We start from the raw sequence: 20,455 nt of genomic DNA on the forward strand, positions 1-20,455 counted from the left end.
GTTTTTTTCTGCCCATAAAACTTCAAGCTGTTTATTGCCTCGTATCTGGACAGCACTATTGAAACACATGCTCCGTCGGCACACAGTCATCTCAGTTTCACAACAAAGCATTGTAGAACAGCTTGTGAAAACATATTGTTCAGTTAATTGCATTGGCATGCAGATGCCCTCACATTTATGAATTAACATCCACCGTGGCAAAAGGATGCACAAGGAGACACAGGGACTGTGGCATGAGGCCCTGTGCCTGCCAAGAGCTGTGCTGCCTGATGGAGTGCAGCCCACGAGCTCTGGGCTTCCCTTTCCTACTTCTGTGGGCTATGGAAGGCTTCACCACTGGCAAAAAGGAGCCTCCAGGCAAAAATTCTAGGTGTCTTAATAAACCTTCAAGCAGTTCTTCTGCTTGATCTGTCACCAAGGCATCTGAAATACACCCAATGGCCTCAAGGATCTCTGCATTAGTTCACTGTGTGCAAAAATGAGGAAAATCTATGTCTGAAAAAGTCAATGGCAAAGAAACAGCCCAACCACAGTGGGACTTTGAAAGGTATCCAAGCATTTGTATGGGTTGCAAGAGCGTTATACTTCATCAAAGCTATGCTGCTCAGGAGGAGGTGAACGCAGGAAATGAAACACAAGATTTTATTTGACATGTTCTTACCGAGTATATTGATACGCTACACAAAATATTATGGAAGGAAATTACCTGTGTCAGCAGTAGTATAAATACCTGTCCAATAACCACTCAGACTTTTGATAATGGCCCTGTTAACACAGGGGCAATGAATATATGTTTGTCACTTAAATACATCAAGTAAGTCTGTTAAAAAAACCCTGTGAGATTAAACCCGGCACCTATTTCAACACCCATCAGGGAGAAACAATAGGTTTGAAATCACATGCTTTGCGGCCAGAGAGGTTTCACAATACAAAATTTGCAGCTTCTTTCCATCTTGCACACTTAGGAAAACACAGAGCACTTGGCAGTGGCTTGAATCCCTGCATAATTCACCAAGTTTCATGACATGACAAATTGTTCAGGCATCTTGCTGCCATGCCCTTCTGCTGCTGTTGTCTCAAATCTTCCCTCAAGGTTTTGAGGAGGAGGAGACGTTGGACAGAAATAGTGTCTGCTGGGAGGGGAGAGCTGTTATTCCCTCAGGACTAAGACCTGTCCAGAGAAGTGTCACCACCACAGTTTACCAGTAAATTGTTATGGCAGTCGTGCATCATTGACAGAGGTGTCTCCTGCAAATATTTCCTCAGACAGACAGCCCTTATTGCAGCTTGAATACTGCTCCCTTCACCCACTCAGCTTGTGTAGGCCCTCTCCCGTAGATCACGGGGAAGGATGTGTCGAATCAACTGTCACAGTAATAACTATGTGTTTCACTAACCAACTTTCTATAGCTCAGTCTCTGTAGAGATATAAATATCTCCAGATTCAACCACATGGCAGGATCCATTAGGCCTGACATCCCTCAGAAAATAATTTACTTTCCTAGAAAATAACTATGCCATGAAATGGTTGAAGGACAAACAAAGAGGAACATTGTCAGTGACACAAGCAGGAGGGGCCTACCTGTGGACACCTGCTCCACTGTCCCCAGTCAGACACTGCACACTCACTGGGACAGTACAAGCTACACTTCTGCACTGTGTCTGGGATTTCAGCCTGATTACACAGAGCATTGGGCACAGTCTCCCCTCCATGGTCCTCAGCAGTACTCACACACCTACACAGAAAACAGAAATCTTCGTTAGAGTACCACAGATGTGATGGATATCAACGAGTCTGCTCGACCCCATAGGGGACACCAGACATGACAACAGCTATGTGCAGCACGGCTGGTCAAAAAGCAGAATTAATCATGTTAATGCAAATCAAAACCAGCTACATGCACAACACGCTTTTGTTACTCACAGACTTCAGTAACAATAAACATTTTAAATAAACATTTCGAACTTCATACAGAAGGATTTTAACTTTGATCGGCTGACAGAGGAGCAAACAGAAAATGACAACCAGCAAGAACAAACCTTTGTGCTCCTGCTAGGAACATCTGAACATTTGGAAATAACTAAGCATTTCCCCATGCCTGGGGAATGAATATTCAGTAATAATGAATGCCACTCTGGTGCGTGCAGTGCCATTACTTGGGGAAAATGTTAGCAAATCAGAATATGGAGGTACCTCAGGGAGCTTTATGTATACATGGCATTTAGGTTGAAGAATTCTAATTTAAATATCATGCTGTCTTCCTGAAAAACCAAGGCTGCATCTCTGAGATGCTTTTCCTTTAAACCATTGCACATAAACACATGTTTCTTTTCATCAAAATACACTGGACTCAGGAACATACTCACTGTCAGACGGTCAGATATTCCAGCTTTATTCGAGTACATATCAGCTCTTTTTGATCTGGAGTACCTGAGCTTTTGTCTTCACGCACCTGACTTTCCTCGTTTGTATTCCTTCTCCACAGTGGAGGGAATTTTGTTCGCTGTTGATTTTGCACGGAGACCACGGTTCTACTGCCCAAGAATACTGATTGCACTCGCTGTAGCATGGGACTGCCTCGTGCACCTGCCAGGAAAAAGAACCAAACTTCAGCTGAGCCATCCAGGTTAGCACCTCTGCAGAAACACCTCAGCCAAGCCCAGGAAAAGGCACACTGAAAAGTATCCTGGCTTACACTCCTTATGCTAAGGGTGTTGTAATAGCTTTAAGTTCATTTATTCATTATTGACTTGCCAAGGGATTTTTAAGTATATAATAAAGAGCAGTATGCATGCAGCATCTTAGGAAACAGGATAAATAACAGCTATTTCCTGAGCCAAAAGAGGAACTCCATTACAATTTCATTTGCTCTGCCTGCTCTCAGTACAATCTATCATATGTCATTCACCAGGACTGTATGTACCACATCCTTTCGTGTTTCAGAAGGTAGAAACTTAAAATCAGCACTCATTTACCTTTGCTTCTAACATATCCTTGTAAGTCATTTACTATAAAAGAACGAAATTTCATGCGTCCCACAAATTTCATTTTTATACATAAAAACTGTAAATGCTTTTTTTTCCATACAAGTGACTTATCTCTAACATATCTCCCAATCAAACACAATAGTGTATTCACCTTAACTATGGTATCTATGTAGAGAGAAAAATACAGCCAAAAGCTTGATAAAAGGTGCCAGATATTCAGGTTGTTAAAAGCAGCACACTGAGATATAACACTTCAGCAGATGTTTAGGTTTAAATAAATGAACGCATCAACAGTTCTATTACAGTGATGAATAAAAGTTATTTATTTTGAATCTGGCTTGCCTGCAGAAGCTGATTTGAAGATACAGTATTCCCTGTTGCTTTGTACGAAGCACATGTGCTGCCCTGGAAAAATACAGTGCACCTAAAATTTCTTCTTCCACACACCAAGATCTCCTCAGCCTTGCTGCTGTGGAGCCATTTCATTCTCACCTTTAAAATAACTATAAATCAATAGCCTTCCTCCCAGTTACCCCCTCAAAAGAAAATCAGCCACAAGTTTAATAATTTACAGCTTCATTTTAAAATAGCGGATTATGACTTTGCATGTTGTGGCCACAAGAATAAAGAAACCTTCTTTGCAACACTTTAGCAGTGGGAAGACAAGGAGATTGAGATATCAGTCCAGAAACAAAACTGGTATCCCATCAGAAAATCACCTTCCTATCAAATAAAAGGAAGATAACTTGCAAAGGAAAACCCCTCAGGAACAGAAAATGTCAGAAACTAACTTCAGCAGTGGGTCTGCTTACATGTTGTGCACAGGTTTAGCAGAGAAGGAAGAATAAGAGATGCTGAAAAGTGCAAAATACACAAAGAAGAAAAGACAGGAAAGAGAGAAACCAAAATTGGGACTGGTGAGGGTAAGGACAACACAAACTAGTAAGAGTATCATGTTCCATGCAGAGGAAGGGGAGGGGAACAAATGGGGCAAAGGTAGCAGTACAATTAGTACAACTTTCCCTACATATTATTAAGCACAAATTACAAACCTGGACGAGGCTTGAAGCAACCTGAACTAGTGGGAAGGTGTCCCTGCCCATGCTGGGGGGACTGGAACGATATGATCTTTAAGGTCCATTTCCAAACCACTCTATGGTTCTGTGAAATCCTTTTTTCATGGCCTGTGTACAAATAACACATAGAAACATGCACTACTATACCAGGGATAAATTATGCTCAGTGATGGCATCTGCTACAACAACGTTCCTGTCAGAGTGAGTGGGGTCAACCCACAACCTTCTGAGGGAGCTCAGGGGGTGTGTGGTGCTTCGAGTACCTGCTGGACCTGCACAAAGGTCTCTGAAAGATCTCAGTGCTCCTCAGACACTTGATATGGTAAGCAGCACCACAAGTGCTGCTAATTAGCTGTGCAGCCAGGCTCGTTAACACTAACTGTTGTACAAAGGAGCACACAGAGGAAGCACTCTCCCACTGCGAAGCCACTATCCTGCCCCACCAGCCTGTCACCTCCAGAGAGCCACCAGCTCCTGCAGCCACATCCCTGCACACGCCGGGGACAACAGCAATCCCTCTCCAGGCACTGCGAAGCCTTTGCATTCCCCACAGACATCCATCCCAGAGATGGATGTAGAGACAGGGAGTATTTATTACTTTCCCTGCTCCACAGGGGGAAGGAAAAACTACAGCCTACCTGTGTTGCCTGACAAAACATACTGCTGTCCGCAGGAGGCGATTAGTGAGAGCAAAATGTGTGCTTGAGGCATGATCAGTGATTCCCTAGAAACAGAGGGGAGGCAAAACCAGAGAGAGAAAAGAGCGAAACTTGGACAAAGCTGGCTGCTGGGGGCAGGAATCCTACAGCCCAGGGAGGAGGTGCCTCACTGGGTAGTGTCAAAGATGGTAAAACTTAGTAAGTTTATTAGGACCTGGCTGGCCTGTTCCTGCTCCTTAGACTTCTGGAGAGAAAGCCAGAGTTGGGAGCAGCTGGGAGCTGATGGTTTGGTGCTGCTTCCCTCCACAAGCACAGCAGGGCAGCAGGGGCAGGCCAGCAAAAACAGTGGCTTTGGGGATTTAAGATTCTTTTCCTGGTTCTAATTAATAACCTTCCCTCAGGGTTAGAGGATGCTGCTGTGAATCCTGCAGGTTCACAGCACTGACAGCCTTTCAGTGCTTGTCCTGCTGCTTGCAGCCAGGACGGGGTCAAGAGCTTGGGAATACCATCTCATTGTCTCAGTGACCTCTGATTGCTCTGCCTTAACATCTGTTAAACCTCAGACCTCTCTGAACCAGCAAAGCCCACCTGTGGATAGCAGCAGAGGTTTAACATCAGACATTTACCACAAATGTGTTTTGGTGGTCAAAAGCTCCTGCAGCATGTACCCGTGTAGGAAAACCAGATGTTGGGCAGGCAGGGGATGCCACATTAACTAAAATCTATCTGAGGAAACATGTGAGGTCAAAACAGAAATCCCATATTCAGTGACACAAATACACATAATATGAAGTGAAACTTCAGATGAGCTCTTTCAAGAGCAGGCAGGATCACAACAACAAAGCCATTAATACAGCATTGCTCATCTGCTGTCTGATTGTGTCAAACTGCTATGATTACATGTGAAGTCCCATCAGCTCTCCTCCTCCTCTGACAGACAGACAGACAGGCATCCCATTCTGCACTGGAGGAGAAAGGTCACACAACACTGGCCACATATCCCTGCAGCACCTCTGCTGCTGACCTGTTCAGTACTTCCACTTTGGTCAGGATTCCCAGGTTACACTCACCACCAAAACTCTGAAATATAACTGTTACGAACAACCTGTTTTCCTAAGTTCTTGTCCTGACACACAGCACCTCTCGCCTCTGAACAACCTCTGCCCTGTGTCAGCACTGAGCAATGCCATCTCTGGTAGTACCTCTGGGACACTGGGGAAATGTAAATAACCACCTCACATCACTGGGAGGCACAGATTTGTTAAGAACAAGTTACAACAGACACCGATGGACACCGTTAAGCTTTTAAATGGGAGTCTCAAAGAGATGCAAGATTTCCACAGGTGGAACTCTGTGGAAATGCATTCAGGAAACTGTGAATATAATTTGTGTCTCCATCTTTGCATTTAAAAACCACAGTGATGTGGCATGTGGTCCTTTCCTCCACAGGACAACGTTTTCCTCCTGTTTCTCTCTCCTGGCTTGCCATAATTTGTTTTCAATCACCTCCAAATCCTCTTCTTTTTTTGTATTGGGGAAAAAAATCAAACCAAATCTTTCATTCCTAAGTTTTGCCAGAAACTGTGATACTTGAGGAGGTCACATGATGCTCTTGATTTTCCATTTTGAAAGGATTTTGCCTAAGGCTTTCTATTCTTTGGGTCCTACCTATCAGGGCAACCTAAGTTCACTTCTCACCTCCTAGGTCCACGGGAACACCCCTGTCCTGAGCCTGGGATGGGATGTGGTGTCCTCACTCCTCACCAACCCAGGGACCCAAAGTGCCTGAGCATGGAATGGGGTTGGGATGTGCTCCCATGGATCCCTGGCTGTAACACAGAGTGCATCCAAGCTTCAAATCACATACAGTCTAAGTCTCCCAGTCCATATCATGTTTGCCATCCAGTATCTCTGCTGCAGATACAGAATTTTCTTGACCAGCTATGCCACTTCACAAAGACAACAGTTCTACTGAAAATAAGCTGCTCACCCTTCCCCAAACTTATGCAAACCCACTATGACAGCGCATTTACAAACCCCTTCAGACTCAGCCCCTCAACACATGTATGGAGCTGTAGTACCATAATCCATCTCCTGAAGGGCAGAAATGAAATAAATTCCATGTGATAGGCACAGAGGCCCGTTGTTCTGTATGGTTCATGGGGGAGAAAGATGACGGAAGCTGCAAACGGCTGACCCGTGAGGAGCTGCAGAGCTCAGCACCCAGGGGGCCAGCCTGGTTCCACCCCTTACTGCCTCAAGAAATTAACACAGTCTTTTAGCAGTTTAGGAAATTAACTGCTTTCCTCTATTATTATTCACATTTACATGCTGGGTTTTGGGCTCAATGAATCAAGGGGTGAAACAATGCCTGACTGAAGTCAAGGGGAGCTCTGCCACTGACTTTCACAGGACCACTGTATCGCTCTTTGTAGACACAACTGCTCTAGAATAGTACTTTAACATCTGAAACCTAAAATCAAGTTGATGGGCACACTTCTTAGTAAATTAAAGGAAAGAAGGACATAGGAGACAGCTGCTAAAGCTTGCTCTAACAAAAGATGCCATTTACCATTCAGTCCAATGCAAAGCCTGAGCTCTTGCTAAAGAATATTGATGTCAACAGTTACTTCAGCAAGATATACAAACATTAATCTATTTATTTTCTCTTTTAATACCTGATACTTGCCTTTTAATGAAAAGTCCAAATACCTAACAACCAAGGAGCTTTGGTGTGGTTTACAATGTTCTCTAACTTATCTAAATGTAGGTCAGGAATAACAGAGACCTTGCAAAGGATGTATAGAAACAAGTGCACTTGCTCAACTGATGTGATTCATTGAAAGAAATTCATACCTACACTTTAGGTAGCTTTTCTGATGAGCACCTACAATGAGGTCCAACACTTCTGAAAATCATAGTGACTTCATATTTCAGTGAACATCAAGATTTATTGTGCCTCAAGATAAATATTGACTCTGGTTTTCCCTCAGTCGATATTTTAGCTTTCATGACAGTAAATCTTGGTGTTCACTCCAACTAAGTCAATATCTGCTTATTATATTAGAACAACCAAACTGATCACTGTAGCAGTTGCCTGAGACCCTGAGGACTACCTCTGTGCTATTCATTTCTAATACAAATGGGCTAAACTCATCACTAACATAAGTTCATTTCACATCGCTGCCCTTATACCAAGGTTACATTAGACCTAATACACTGAAACAGCCACAGCTGAAGAAATAACAACTCATTTTTAAACTGTGGAGACCACCTTGAGTAACACTAAAGCTAGAAAAGATCTTTTTTTAGGTGGGAGAGCTGACTTGCTCTGGTCTGCAAATGGACTTAATGGTAAGGAAAATCAAGTGCAGATTTAAAAACCCCTCCTACTAAGACTGGCCAGCAATTTGCTCACTTTTAACACCGTTTGCATACCCACTTTTATGTGCCCTGCATATCCAGGCTGCAAGAGAAGGGGAGGCAGCAGTGGGATGTCACAGTGCAAAAGGGAACCTCTTCTCCTCTCAGAGCTTATGGCCACCACTTGGTGACATCTGGGCCACAGCCAGCACTCCCCTGTAACCAGCCTGACACAAATGGATCCAGAGCACGGTGGGAAATACATCCCAAAAAATGTCCATTCGTTGTAATAACCTGCAAATTTGACTTCTACGTTGAGTCCATCTATTTCACACAAATCTCTTTTTTGGCTGTAAGATGCCTATACATTAACTGAATAACTTTTATAATGTACCAACACCGCTTTCACATTCTGTTTAATCCAAACCAGATAATTTCTAACAATGAGTTTTTATCATTTAATTCTATAAAACTGAATTAAAAACGGAGTACTTGCTTTGTTAATTACTTAACTGTGTGTTTGATTTGGCAGATCTAAGCATGCACTTAAAAGCTTTAGAATTAACTGTATATCTGAAGTACTTGCACATTAACAAACACTACATCACAGAAATTATCTCATTAAAATTTCATATTAAATAGTCCTCTTTAAAATAAAATTGATTTTATTTCATGCTAGTTTATATATTGATCAAGATTGCCAGAAATATGCTAAACACTCACCAGTATTAAAACTGGTTGGACAATTAATTTGCAAACAATTTGGATTTTGCAAAGCAGCGGTTTCACTGATGAATACTTGTCTTTGGGTATTTGGATGCTGCAAATAGCCACCAAAATGAAAAAAAATTGCTCAAAATGACCTACAGTACAAAAGTTTGAACAGATCATTATGCAGTAAGACTTCTGAAATTATTGGAATTCCTGAATTTTTTATGCCTCTAGCAGATACCTGCACAAATACTCGTGGAGTAAATTCAGCACTTTTAGTTTTCATTTATGCCCAAATCAAAGGAGTTTGTGATTTTTTTCTCCTCTGTGGTGTGGAAAAAAGAAAATCAATTTCAACCTTCGCTAAGGTTCTCGAAAACCTTCGCTGGAATTAAACCAAGAAAACCTAGACCTGTCTAAAATTTTGTAGCTGGCAAAGGGATGGTATCCATTTTATTTTAAGTGTAAAATATGAATTCAGAGTCAGAGCAGTAATTATGACAGCACAGACAGAAAGTTGCATCAATTCCCAGTGTCTGCTCTGCAGGCAGTATGGAAGCCCCTACAGAAACAGACCCTTCACCACTATTCCACTACTTCAAAAACTGCTGAAAAATCACTTTCTCTGAAAAGAGCGAAAACACTTATCAAGCCTCTGAAGTTTCTCCTTCTCTTGATTATCTATTTATAGCCGAATCCTCAAAACTGCTCAACTTTAATCCTAATGTACTCATGAGAAAACTGAGGATAAAGAGTGATTTACTACAGACAGGTTGGTAAGGGAGCCCTAAGGGAGTGGGGAACTGAATCTGGAAATGCCCGATCTCCTGCACTAACTGGATGACATCTCAGATTAAAATCAGCTCCTGAAAAGTTCAGATAAAGACATTTCAGGATGAAGTCATCAAAAAAAGCAGCACCATAAAATTCTGGCTGTAAAATGAGGAAAAGAGGAGATATTAGGAAATCAGCAGGGTATTCTCGCTATAAAGATATCTGGATGCTCCACTTTCCCTCACCATGGCCTTTACTGTATCTAGCCTTTTGCTGGACTTTACAAAATGCTCCTAGTATAACGGGTAATTAAATATTCAAAGTCAGACACAGCTTTATTTCAAATTCTTAAGTGCAATGAGTGGAAAATGCCTTGTTTAAAAAGTTAATTGAGGCGAGCTCTCTCAAACCCCAGTCATTACCGCTCACTCTGACAGAACTAACATGTTGCTCAGCAAGGTTTATTAATTCATATTTATGAGCAGTAAGTGGCTTTATTTTCTGTGAGATTGGTGCAGGCATTAGAAACACCAAGTTGTAACATGGTAAAGCATGAGTGCTCTTTCACAGAGGTTAAAATTCCAAGGTGGCATCATTCAACATGAGAAAATAAGGGAGAACATGCAGCTCCTGGACCCAAACTTGCGTCCCAGGTTTTACTGTCACTACAGCCTCTGAGGAGCAGGACACAGCACAAAGTATAACCCTGCAGGTATTGGGCATTTATTTCTACCTGAAATACTCAGGCAAGACAATTTAGTCTCAGATCTATACAAAAATTGTAGCTGTTAAATTGGGAATGGGGGATATGAGAATACAATCGCAAATGGCCATTTCCTCTGGCTCTGCTTTTTTATTTTATTTTTTAATTCTATTTTGTCACTACCAAGAAAATACTGAATCTAGATGAGATATTGACAAATGCTATGTTGTCAAATATGGGGGTCTAATGCAAGGCAGAAACTCATTAGTGAGAGATTCAGTGCATTTTACAGATTTCAGGAGTTGAAGGTGCTGCAGCTGCTGCTGCCTCCCTGTCACAAAGCCAGACAAGCATAGCAAATTTAAGTAGATATAAATAAATAAATATAAATAAATCAATGTCCCTTGTTTCTGAAACAGCACATTTTGCTGCAGTTTCAGGGGTAACAAACAAATGTGGCACCTCTCTGGATGAGTCTGTTATGTAGTAATAATGTTGGATCCAGTTTTGAAGAGGGTAAGGGGGAAGAAAGCTGATTGATGTAGAACAACATCAAAGCCCCTTTTTACTAAATGAGAACAATAAGATGAAGACAGATTGCAACACCAACCTGAGCCTTTGTAGAGGTCCATGTTAGCAGGGCATGACAAGCAGAAAGGAAAGAAAATTATATATTCATTAGTTTAGCTGCTATATGATAATATTGCAAAATAAATTTAAAAAAAGGGAAGAAAATCTACTTAAAACTGCCACAATGTAAGGCTGCATTCAATTCTTCGATTTCCCCATCTTTCAAAAAAAATAAAAAAATAAAAAAAAAGAATCCCTCAAGCAGAAATCAGACGTTTCTTTGTGAGTGAATGAAAAGTATGACTGTGCTGAAGAATAAAGCACAGTTCATTCAGCTCCATCCAGCAGTCCTCTGAAGTTCATAACTGTCTCTCACAATCAAAGTTTAGGATAACAAAAACTAATAAAAAAAAGCTGTTAAGCTTAACCTGAGATCTGGTAAGACACCCCACAATTACGGACTATCAATCATAACAGATACGAAAGGTTTTCAGACATTTAAATCTTAATTGGGTGGCTCTGTCATTAGTAAAGCCTAGAGGTTCCATGCTCCCACCGCTCTCATCTGACTGCAACACCCAGCAAAGCCCACACAGACGTGCACCAGGAGCCATCCAGGCCTAGAGAACACGGGGCTCCTGAGCGACTCTGCCCAGCCAGCCGGTGCTCCCAGACCAAATCACAGCCTTCCAGTAGGTCAAAAACCTCCCCCGGCGGGATATGAGCAAGTAATTACTAGATCCAGAAGCCAAGTCATCTGTCACAAGAAATGAAATAAATGCCAGCACTAAACACAAACAGTCCCACAGAAGCACTTTCTTTGTGGGCATCTGGACAATAGGCAATTTAAAGAAAAGACCATCAGAGCTTCCTGCTAAGTTAAAAATGATGCCTCGGAGACAAAGTTTCAGGTCTAGTCTTTCTTTTAAGAGATTTTAAATCATTTCAAGGTCTAAAAGCTTCAAATTGATATTCTATCAGTTTATTTTCATGTCTTAAGCAACAATGAATTAGCGCAACAAGAGCAGTCAGGTTTGTCCTTACCATCGTAAGATCTTGAACTGACAATTTTTCCACACGAGATTTAAAACCAGTTAGCTGACAAGAATAATTTGATTGATGGCACTGTAGACAAGAGATAGAAGAGACTGGGAAGTGCCAGGCAGTTGAAAGTTATGTTTTTTGAAACACGTTTCTCTGAGGCTACACCAAGGGCTGGAAGCAGAGAGAACTGCAAACCGCTCCTGAGGCTTCCTGCAGTCACAGCAAGAAACAGTCCAGTTTATGTTCCTGCAAAAGCAGCAACAGAAATGCAAACCAACTCAAAACCTGATTGTTTCATTTGTATGAGACTGTCACTCTCCCCTCAGTCCACTCAGCAGGAAGTCTCATTCCTCCTCAGCTGCATCCAGACAGAAGCAGATGCTCGCAGGGAGAGCGGGACAGGCACTGATGGATGAGTGATAAATCCCACAGCTTCAGAGCTCAGAAAGATCACCCACAGCCTGATTAGTAACTGGAGCTGGAAAAATTTCCCTAGAAGAGCAAGTTCCTGCAGAAGCCAGCATATTTGACAGCCTGTTGCATCGCCTGTTTGAGGTAGCTGTCTTTCTGCCAAGACAGGCAGATGTTAGTACTGCACTTAGACTCGGCATTAACTGGAGCGATTTTCTGCGTATAACTACAGGTAAGGCAGACCTCCCAGCAGTGTTGCACAGGCCAGCCTCGGGACAAGGCAGAGGAATTTACAGATTTGAAGGCAGCTACAACCACACTGCTGCACACTTAGAAATCCTACAGCTGTTACAATTTGACAGTTTTTATTGGTATTTCTTGTAGGCGGGTCCAGACAGAAAAGATTTAGGCACAGAAGAGCCCAGTTTTCTTTCTCAAATGCGTACATTCAAGAAAAGTGATATGCTGCAGAGAGAAACCAAGCTTCTACCTGCAAGAACATCCATATTTAATCAACTAAAAGCTCCCTTGAGCCAAAAGTTAAATTCTACCCAACCTATTTCAAACATCAGAGTGCACACATACTGTCCCTGAGCCAAAAGATAAGAGGGAAGTGCTTCCGAGCCACTACCTTGTGGGGTAGCTGATGTCTCTGTAGTTCTGGATATCTCTCTTCTGTTCCTTTCTTTCAGAGCAGGGAATATGTATTCTCAGATTCCTACATTTCTAACACTGACCCGTAGTCTGAGGTTAAATGCGTTACATGGACCTGTACAAATCCACACGAATCAATGGAAAGTCTTCTACTAATTCCACTGGGTCATACTGTGGCAAGAAAGGAATATCTGGACATTTATAGGCACATCACTAAAATTTAGGGGGAAAAAAAAAAAAGTATTGATCATAGTGAATTTTTGCTGCAGTATGTATTTATTAAGAATGTACATCAATACTGCCTATATACTGCTGATTAACGAGAAGCTATATAAAAACCAAATAGATGGTTTTTTGAATAAATCTGACAAGGAACACATCCCTACCCATAGCAGGGGTGTTGGACTAGCCAATATTTAAGGTCCCTTACAACCCAAAGCACTCTATGATTCTCTGAAGGAATAACTGCATAACTCTTCGTGCACATATGCCCATGCACTGCAAACATCAGATCTAGCACATGGTTATGTTTTCTTGGTTTTAAGGAGTTTATGAGTGTCTGACTACCGGAACCCTACCAGAATCATGCACCAGCAGGTACTTCACCCTGTAACAGCCACCACCAGTGCACCAAGTCCTGCTCTGTAGCGTTCAGTGGGGTGTCAGGGCACGAGTGATTCAGCAATTCTCACACCTCAGCCATTCCCCAGAGCACCACCTTCATGCATCCATGATTCTGGAAATAATGGAGTGAAAAAGGCTGTTTCCCAAAACAGTAAGTAAAGGGAGCAAATAGAAAGAAAATGCATATGGAGGCTACACAACACAGCTGTGCTTTGCAGCGTGTCGTACACACAAACCACTCTACCTGAAACCTTTTAGAGAATTAAATAATGCAACACAGCAAACAGCATGTGATAGAAACGAGAGGACACAGTAACTTAAAGATCATGCAAATGGTCTAAAAGAAAGTAATCACTCAGCCCATACAAGATGAGAAAGAGAGGAAAATTAAAAGGCATGAGACAAGAACTTGAAGTTGAATGACAGATCTGAAATGAACTGAAGAGCCCAAGAAATAAAGGGAAACACTGTTATCTATCGCAGGAGCCACACAGAGGAAGCCCAACACTAAAAATTCTCAATTTACAATAGAGGGAATGGTAGGAAATGGAAGATCACCAATGGGGTGAAGGAAAAGAAAGCTGGGATAAACTTTTTATGATGAGCGTTGACTCAGAAAGTTTGGCCAACAAGGAGGGAAAACTTGAAGAGACACTTGAAGTGATTTATGTGTCGATGGGGTTATTTAGGAATGAAGGAGACAAGATACTGAGTATCCTTTGGAAGATGAAATGTGAGAGAGATGGAGGAGGAAAGGGATAAAAAAACAGTGACCTGCACAGCAGTCATATAAACTTTTATTCTTGGGAAACTATTTTCCTACAGACATTATCTATAAGCAGCAGAAAATAACAAGGAGATGAGTAGCAGGCAGCACGGGTTTGTCAAGAACAATCTGTGCGAAATCATTCTGATGTTCTTGGGTAACAGGATAACAGATGCTGTGGATAGGGATGAAATGGCAGGTATTCTGTTGACCTTAGTAAGCCTTTCACACTACCGTTCAGGCTAAGGAAATACAGCCTGGATTAATCTAATACTCTGTAAGTACAATGCTGGAAAATCAAATTCTGAATAGTAATAGTGTAAAATGGGCAAGAAACCTCACAGATGTCTCTGCAGAGCTTTATGTTCTATATCCAGTCATATTACTTGTTTTCATTAATTTGGGGCTGATGGACTGAAAATGATTCTTACTGTAGATGCTGCCAAGGTGAGAGGGACAGTGAGGCAATCAGAGGACAGGAAGAGAATTCAAAGTGGGCTTTATGAATTGGTGAAATGGAATGAAAAAATAGGTTGAGAGAGAAGTACAGAACTACAGTGACAAGAGACTGACCAGACAACAGCATGAACACAGGATGAGAAACAAATGGTCCCTCTGTGGTACCACTGCCCTGGATCCAGAAATTGTAGAGAACCATAAAGAGAATGTGATTCAATAGTATTGTAAAATGAGACAAAAGCATAGTTTGTAAAAACTCTGAGGTACCACTTGAGCCATGGCATAGATTCAGCTCAGGAAGCACGTCCAGATGCACGCACCCAACTTCATGAGACATCTGCAGGATTTGAACCCACTGAGAGGCAAGTGATGACAGTAACACTATTAAGACCAGAATCAAATTGCCAAGGTGAGTGGTGGCATTTCCTCTGTTGCTTTACAGGCAAACATTTAAAACACCAGTATAATTAGTGACAAACTATATGATGGCAGGTCTGTCAACAAAGCATGGTATCACTGTCAGATAAAATAGCAATACTGAGCCATAAAAAGAAATAACTCTGCTGCATCATACCAGATGCAGAGTAGCAAAAAGACACCTGAGAGAGCTTTAAAGAGATCTTCCAGCAGCTTGAAACCATCTATCTGCAGCATCACTGAGCTCCGTGATGGCTTATTCACTGCTGCCTTGAATAAATCACAGACTACCAGACTGTGTTTTGGAAACCAGAGGCTCTTATACCTTATACAGGAATAGGATGGAGGAATTGATATTATATTAAATATTAACAGCACTGTTGTAATGCTCCCTACAGTTCTAGTTCCTCATTGTAGAAGCAACATTGATAATGACAGAGTGGTTAAAGGAAACACAGAAAAATAATTCAAGATCCAAAAATTTTGCCTAAAAGTAACAAAATGAAGGAACCTACCTCTTTGGTTTAGATGAGAGGTGGGGAAGAGGAGACTTAATCATTTTTGAGAATATATAAAGCAGATTTCTCTTAGAAAAGCTCCTTTTAAACTAGCAAGTAAAGAGTTACGTTCCCAAGGCTGAAAGCTGTAGTTAGACAAATTCATACTCAAGTTTTAAAAAAAGAGGGAACTTTTTAAGCATGAAGAAAATTAACTGCTGGATCAGTTTATTCAGGATAATTCAGCCAAAGTGTGTGGCAAGGTGGGTGCCTATCTCAGACCTCCATAGGTAGGCATGGATTTGCCTGCAGTCAAGGAGCTTATGTTATACAAGAGGTCAAAGCAGACCATCACCTTCATCATCATCATCATGATCTTGTCTTAGAATCTCTGAATGAGGAATTCCACAGAAGACTTCTAAATCACATATTAATCATTAAATGAGCACCACTTTTACTAAACTACACTATATACTTTATAAATTGTAGATTGAAGGGATGCTTGGGTGGATTTCACATGCATTTTGAGAGGTGGTGAAAAAAACATAGCTCTACATTATAGATCAGAAGCATACTGCAGTTAAGCCAGTCCATGTATCATCCCCTAAATGTTGATCCCCCAAAGATGGCAATATTTTATTTACTGCATCAGCTCTAGCTACTAAATTTTAAGCAAGAGAGGAACTGAAATTCAGCAGGAGAATACACTTTTTAGCAGGGTCATAATGGCACCAGTAGCGTGCAGGATGGAGGAGGGGAAAAAAAGCAATTATTTAAATAAAGCAAACACTCTCTTGGCTGCAGCTGTTCATCAGTGACTTCTGCCATTTCTCAACTGTAATTCTGGGGTGAGTAAAATAGATGGAATACTTGGAAATGCAAGTTAGAGTCTTCCTGGGTAGAGGCTTCCAGGTTTTTGGTTTGCTTCTGAGACAGCTGCTTGTGCTGGTTTTTATTACTAGGACCCCTGGCTTAGCAACGCATCCCTGACCCTCCTGCGGGTCAGTGCACAGCATCTGGCACATGGACAAATATATGCATGGACATCACTAAGAATAAATATGAGCTGATTGACAGAAAAGTGAAAAGAAAGAAAACAGAAAAAGAACAACTGGCAAAGAAGGGTAAATATTCATTGTACAGAAATGCATTGCAGGGAAAACAAGAAAAAGAGGAGAAATGTGGTAACAAGGAATACTGGCAGTGACACAGAAAGGGATAAAGGCAACAAAAAGACAAAAGGAAACACTAGAGGAAGAGGCTCACTGTGTTTTACAAAGGCTTAGCAAAGTAAAACACAAAGCAAAACGTGTCTGAGGCAGCACAGAGGCACACAGAGAGGCAGTGACAAAGTTATTTGCAATAGGGAATACATGGAACCCTGCTGGGCTCGACTTCGGCTGTTTCTTTGTGTTTTGGCAAGTCCTGTAACAGCATCTGGTCACGTGAGACAAGTGTAATGGATCAGAATAGTTGGGAAAGCAGCAATGTTTAAAAGGATAGTGCCTTTATACCCATCAACTGACAGTTTGATAGTGACCTTAGTGCCACCGTTTGCTCTACATACAAATAGGCAACACTCCCATGGTTATTTTCAGCTTATTTTACAAAGCCACTTTTGGAAATCTTTGTTTTCAGCCAGCAATGCTGGTGTTAGAATCAGGTTCCATTTGCTTCATATCAAAGCCTCTCCCACAGTCCAGCTGCACACCAGCATGTAGGGTCCAGAGACATACATTTCACAGTCATGGAATCAGAGAATATGAGCTCGGTCAGGAACTCAAGGATCATCTGGTCCAACTTTTCAAGGCAAAAGCACGGTCTAGACAAGGTAGCCCAGCACCCTGTCCAGCATCTTGAAGCACTGACGAAGCCACCACTTCCCTGGGAAGGTTATCCCAAAGGCTGATTGTTCTCATTGTGAGAAATGTTCCTTGTGTCCAGCTGGAAGGATTAACATGTACCTCTTACCTGTCATCTCTTCCACGGGACTCCTTGTAAAAAGGGAGTCTCCATCTTCTTTGTAGCCACTCCTTAAATACTGGGACATGCTGATAATGTCGCCATGGTTGCTTTTGGCCTGCTGAGCAAACAGATCATACCAATCCTCCTTGCCCATGTATGCTGAGCAGGGAAACAAGCACATTTCACTGCCTTTTCATTTAGACTTAGAGGGGAACACTAGGCAGTAAGAAAAGTAGCTGCTCACTCAGACATTTAAAAATACTTAAACATAGCAGCAAATCCCCTTCCATGTTTATTATATGGACACCAGACAGTTTGCAAGTGACATTTTTAACTGCTGACAAAGCTAGAATGAAGGACTGACATACAATACATTGCTGCAGATGGGTATAGAGAAATATACCCTGGTAGAGATCACTGAAAAATCCACTGCATTTGGCATAAGTAATAGTTGGATTTTTGGTTGTTTTGTTTTTTTTTTGATTGTCAAATAAAACAATCCAGCTGCCTTCTGTTACCTTCTGTTATATCAACAAAAATAATCAGAGAGGAAAAGTGCCAAACAAATTCCTTCTTTTGCACCACAGAGATGAAAAAATAATCAACTGAGTAACAATGTTATTTATGCTTGTGTATGTTTACATAAGGAAGTATTTTTCTTAATAAAAACAGAAGACATTACAATTTTGAAGAAAACAGAAACCTGAGGTAGCATGTTTCCCTTCTAAATACAGTGAAAGATGCTTCTCAAGGACAACGCCTGACTTTCTAACTCAGGCAACTGCTGGACACTAATGAAACCAAATCACGTTTATCGCCGTGACGGTTAGCAAAACTCAGGATATTCAAAATAAACAACCCAAACCACAAAATTTAGGGCTCTCTGTTCCTGCCTGGCTTCCTCCTGCACTGGTCTGAGGGCTCTGGAGCATGGCATGCTCATGTTAAACACAAGGAATGCAATCAGGTAGCACTGCCAGCAAAACGGCCCTTCATGAATATCTCAGACTTGATGTCTCCCACACAAAAGGAAAGCGGATTTCTCTTCCTCACTCATCCAGAGAAAACAATTACAGCTGCACCTGAGCACTGCAGAGTGAAAACAAAGCAACTAAGGAAAAAGCCTTATCACACACTGGGCAGGAGCTACATGGTTTCACACAACACACAAAAGCATCAGAGACATGCCCACTGCTGGCACTTGGGATTTCCACACAAAATCGGGAATGTTTTGGGTGGAAATCCCATAAACACCACATCTCTGGTGCAGAAAGACATCAGAGCCACCCAGGGCTGTAATTGCAGACTTTTGGGGGCAAAACCATCAGCAACTCAGAGATATTGGGACATACAGAAGAGCATGACGGACCACAGCATTCACCTGGTCAACTTGAGTGAAGGGCAACTCAACACTCCTGCCTGCTTACTGGAAAATTTGCTTTGACGCTTTTCAAAAATTTTAGTCTTCACGTTTTTTGCATTCCTGGCATCAAAAAGACGCATCACCAGTGGGAAGGACTAGGGCAGAGAAAATGCTGGTAACTGAGCCCAGGGCAGAGAAAATGCCAGCAACTGATGCTATTTTAATGGCTGTGCTTTTAAGACCTCCTGGGGATGAGGTTAGATGCTACAGTGGGTAAAATACACCTTTCCTTGGGGAAGAATTATGGGAGGCTTAAAGAAAATTAGGTGAGGCACTGAAGGAAGCCCCTGACAGTCTCTGGCACAGGCGTGTACAATGGCAGCTCTAAAGTACAGAGAACAAACCAGAACACAGTAAGACAAGATTATCTTTGCTAGTAATACATGCAGACTTCTTTACAGCACATCTACTCATAAAAACCCAACATTTTTAAACAATTCTGATGATAAGAATGCATGCCTTTTGGAGGGATTAGCCCCCTCAGACTGCATGCTTCCAGAAGTCTGTCTTTCTTGGTTTTCCCAAAGCAATGTGCTACTAAGCATTCGGACTTTCCTCTCACCTATTGTCTCTTTTGGATTGTTTTCTTTGTGAAATTCCATTTAAATCTGCTCTGTGTGCAGTAGGAACAAACATATCTTGGGATAAATCATGGGCAGTTGGACTGTACTCAGCACAGCTCAGCAAGTGAACATGGTGCAGCTTTACCCACATGCCACGGCACGGCACCAAACCACCACCACCAAGCAGCAGAGCCTTCACCAATGCAACCCTGTTTCATCCCTACAGATGACATTGCACTGCACCCCAGACATGCCAGAAGTGCAGACACAGCAATAGCTGAAAGAGGATGTAAGTCCTTCTCCAGTGAGGTCATGTTCTCCACCAGGTTGGCACGGTAGCAGAGAGGCAAACACTCGTCCCATACGGCAGAAATAGCAGGGCCATTCCCACACACACTTTACAGCATGAACACAGTTATTCCTCTTCTCCATAGCTCCACTTCATCAGCAGAATTACACGCAGCAGTAATCCACACCCAGGCCTCTGTTAGCACCTAACGAACTTGAGAAATTCTTGAAGGAAGAATTAGTTTGGTCCTGTTTCAATAACTCTTTCCATCAGAAGAGGGTATTGTGGCATCGGTTGATTAGCTAGGAAGATTTTTCCTTAAAGTCAGCCTCTATCTCCACTCTTTTAATTCCACCCCATTACCCTTGTTACACCCGTGGGCACCACGTTGTGGCATCTTTCTGTTATATTTATGCCCTTTATGTGTTTGGGAACTGTTATGAACCCTGCAGACACTGCTCAGCCCCAGATGCCCTTTCACACCAGTATTTGGCTCTTC

General features: G+C 41.9%; 1 protein-coding gene across 4 annotated transcripts in view; it reads right to left on the minus strand.

Moving 5' to 3' along the window:
- Nucleotides 1-20,455, minus strand: part of THSD7B (thrombospondin type 1 domain containing 7B) — a 308,502-nt gene that overhangs the window by 32,041 nt on the left and 256,006 nt on the right. For 3 of the 4 annotated variants that reach the window (XM_027656313.1, XM_027656314.1, XM_027656315.1), the window contains exons 17-19: nt 10,885-10,890; nt 2,454-2,587; nt 1,583-1,736 (exon numbers count right to left, since the gene is read on the minus strand). In XM_027656313.1, coding sequence (XP_027512114.1) covers nt 1,583-1,736; nt 2,454-2,587; nt 10,885-10,890 — 294 coding nt within the window. The remainder of the gene's footprint in view (nt 1-1,582; nt 1,737-2,453; nt 2,588-10,884; nt 10,891-20,455) is intronic. The other variant, XM_027656316.1, reaches the window with a different exon arrangement.

This window comes from Corapipo altera, unplaced genomic scaffold (assembly GCF_003945725.1).
Source record: "Corapipo altera isolate COAL_440 unplaced genomic scaffold, ASM394572v1 68, whole genome shotgun sequence".
In the NCBI taxonomy this organism is placed as follows: Eukaryota; Metazoa; Chordata; class Aves; order Passeriformes; family Pipridae; genus Corapipo; species Corapipo altera.